This window comes from Dipodomys ordii, unplaced genomic scaffold (assembly GCF_000151885.1).
Source record: "Dipodomys ordii isolate 6190 unplaced genomic scaffold, Dord_2.0 Scaffold74, whole genome shotgun sequence".
In the NCBI taxonomy this organism is placed as follows: domain Eukaryota; kingdom Metazoa; phylum Chordata; class Mammalia; order Rodentia; family Heteromyidae; genus Dipodomys; species Dipodomys ordii.
Genome location: NW_012267290.1, coordinates 4,856,258 through 4,858,829, shown reverse-complemented (window position 1 = coordinate 4,858,829; position 2,572 = coordinate 4,856,258). Strand labels below are relative to the sequence as shown.

The 2,572-nt window shown below is 49.5% G+C and overlaps 1 protein-coding gene across 1 annotated transcript in view; it reads right to left on the bottom strand.

Moving 5' to 3' along the window:
• LOC105991563 (CUB and sushi domain-containing protein 1-like) overlaps positions 1-2,572 on the bottom strand; it is an 871,556-nt gene that overhangs the window by 16,968 nt on the left and 852,016 nt on the right. The window contains exon 61 of the mRNA XM_013024215.1: positions 2,089-2,162. Coding sequence (XP_012879669.1) covers positions 2,089-2,162 — 74 coding nt within the window. The remainder of the gene's footprint in view (positions 1-2,088; positions 2,163-2,572) is intronic.

The window sequence follows — 2,572 nt, the reverse complement described above, 5'->3', positions numbered from 1 at the left end:
CCCCCCCGCCACCCCCGCTTGGCTGCCTGGATCAGCAAGCGCTTTCTGACCACACTGGGAACTTGACATGCTCAGAGCAATGGGGTGTGCGAGACCTGCACATGCGCTACCAGGTAAAGAAAGAGCGTCTCTGTAGAGCGAGGGCCCTGAATTTAGTGTTTGGTAGGGATTGTTCTTCTCTAACAATTGTTCTTCTGCTAGTCACATTTTAAACAATCGAGTGAGGGCACTGCTTCAGTAGCTGCCCGGCCTGGGTAAGAATTCATCAGAACTCAGGGGGTTTCCCAGCATAGCAGTGCGGGAACCAAGACCACTGGCCGCCCTCTGTGTTCTGCATGCCCAAGCGCCTCCCGCCCCCTCCTCCCTCCTCACCCCCCCTGGGGCTCCACTGCTGTGCTCTCCCCCCCCAGCACCTCCCTCCCCCTCCTCCCTCCTCATCTCCCCTGGGGCTCCACTGCTGTGCTCTCCATGTCTGAGCACCCTCCCTCCTCCCTCCCCCTCCTCCCTCCTCCCTCCTCATCTCCCCTGGTGCTCCACTGCTGTGGGCTGCACAGGATTTCCAAGCACGAGTTCCACTTGGCAGCAGGCTGATAGAATTCACTGTCCTGCCTCTCACAGGTCTAAGACCTCAGCTACATTGATCAGTGGTGATCACATCCATTCTCCACAGTGACTTGGTGAGAACAACATTGGTGTATTTTTTCATATTCTCAGAGACTTGGCATTAGACATTTACCCGCCAGAAAGCATCTGGATGACACTTTAGCTCTGTGTCTGGGACACACTGCAAAAAGTGCTGGGATCACCTGTGAGAACTTCCTGCCCCCAGGCAGGAAGCAGGGTGCCGGAAACAGAAAGAGGCATGGGTGCCCGGTGGGCGGGAGGTGGAGGGCCGCTGGGGCACGCTTCTCGTTCTAGATTCCCAAACTGGAACCATGCCTAGTGAGCCTGGGTATTCCAATTCACGTCGCAAGAGAACTGTGATGTTCAATACCTGAGCTTTTAAGGTGGCCGAAACATTTCAAGCTCTCATGTCAAGTGTTTCTCAATGCTAATGGGGATGTTAATGTGCCTTTATTAAAAGGTCCAAATCCTGGTGACATTCCTGTGCTATGAATCCATGGGCCCACGGCACTCTCGAGATCAGGCACAGGGCACAGGCACAGGCGAGCGGCCAGAGGGCGGAACACACCCTCATTGATCATGATCATTATCTTCTTTCCTTTCCTGGCAGCACTAGGGCTTGAACTTAGGGCTTTATACTTGCTAGGCAGGCCCTCTAGCACTGAGCCACAACAACAGGACGAAGGGTGAACTAATGCAACACTGATACTCACTAGACACCAGGTGGGAAATGAGCTTTACAACTTGGGGTGGGGAGAGGAGAGTGGGGAGGAAAGCAGGAGAAAATGAGGGAGGAGGTAACGGAGTCAAAATGAAATGCACTCATCACCTTACTTACGTATCTGTAACACCCTATTCATCACCTTTATAATATAAAAGGACACACTCTTCTGCTCATCTCCTAAAATTACTGTCTTTGGCCCATTCTATCTACTCCTCAAATGGAGTCTTACATCTGACTGGTCAGCTGCAACTGCACTATGAGAAATGTCTTTTAAAATCCACAAAAATGTCCAACTATCTATATCTCTAAGTAGAAGTGAACACAGCTGATGTTACAACAATAACTAAGTTGTCTGTTGATACCCTGATGGTGACAGGTAAAATAGTCAGAAATTCTCAGCTGGGCGCCAGTGCTCACACCTGTCATCCTAGCTCCTCAGGAGGCTGAGATCTGAGGATCGCCGTTCAAAGCCAGCCCAGGCAAGAAAGTCTGTGAAACTTTTGTCTCCAATAAACCACCAGAAAACCAGAAGTGGTGCTGTGGCTCAAGTGGTAGAGCACTCGCCTAGAACTGAAGAGCTGAGGGACAGCGCTCAGGCCCAGAGTTCAAGCCCCACGTCCGGAAAAAGAAAATAGTCAGAAATTCTCATTGAATATAGTAAATACACATTACACAACAGTGTACACATACACTAAAATATCTTTGTGTTTTTTATTTCCAGAGAACAACATATAAAGTACCTCATATCCTCTAGAGCTGTTCTGTATTCCAAAGTGGGGTGTGCCAGGGTCCGGGCAGGTGTTGTGTGCAGGATCTGAAATGCACAGTTAACACAAGAAATTGCAACACTTCTACGGAAAGGTCTTTCAAAATTCAGGGAAGTTTCTCTTGAGAACTTTTGAGGATTTCTCCATGCAAGTTAAATAATAACTGTAATAGTGATAATAATAATTATTATTTGCACGCTACTACTACTTGAACTGCAGCTTCATTTCCAAATTTTTGGTGGCTAATTAAAAATAAGAGTTTCATGGACTTTCCTGCCGAGACTGGCCTTGAACCGTGGTCTTCAGATCTCAGCCTCCTAAGTGGCTAGCAGCACAGATGTGAGCCACCAGTACCGGGCTTGTTATTAGCTTTGGACAGTGCCAGGCCTGGCGCTGGGGCCTTGTGCATGCCAAGCAGCTGCACTGCAGGACTGCACCTGGCAAGCGTGCTGGTTGC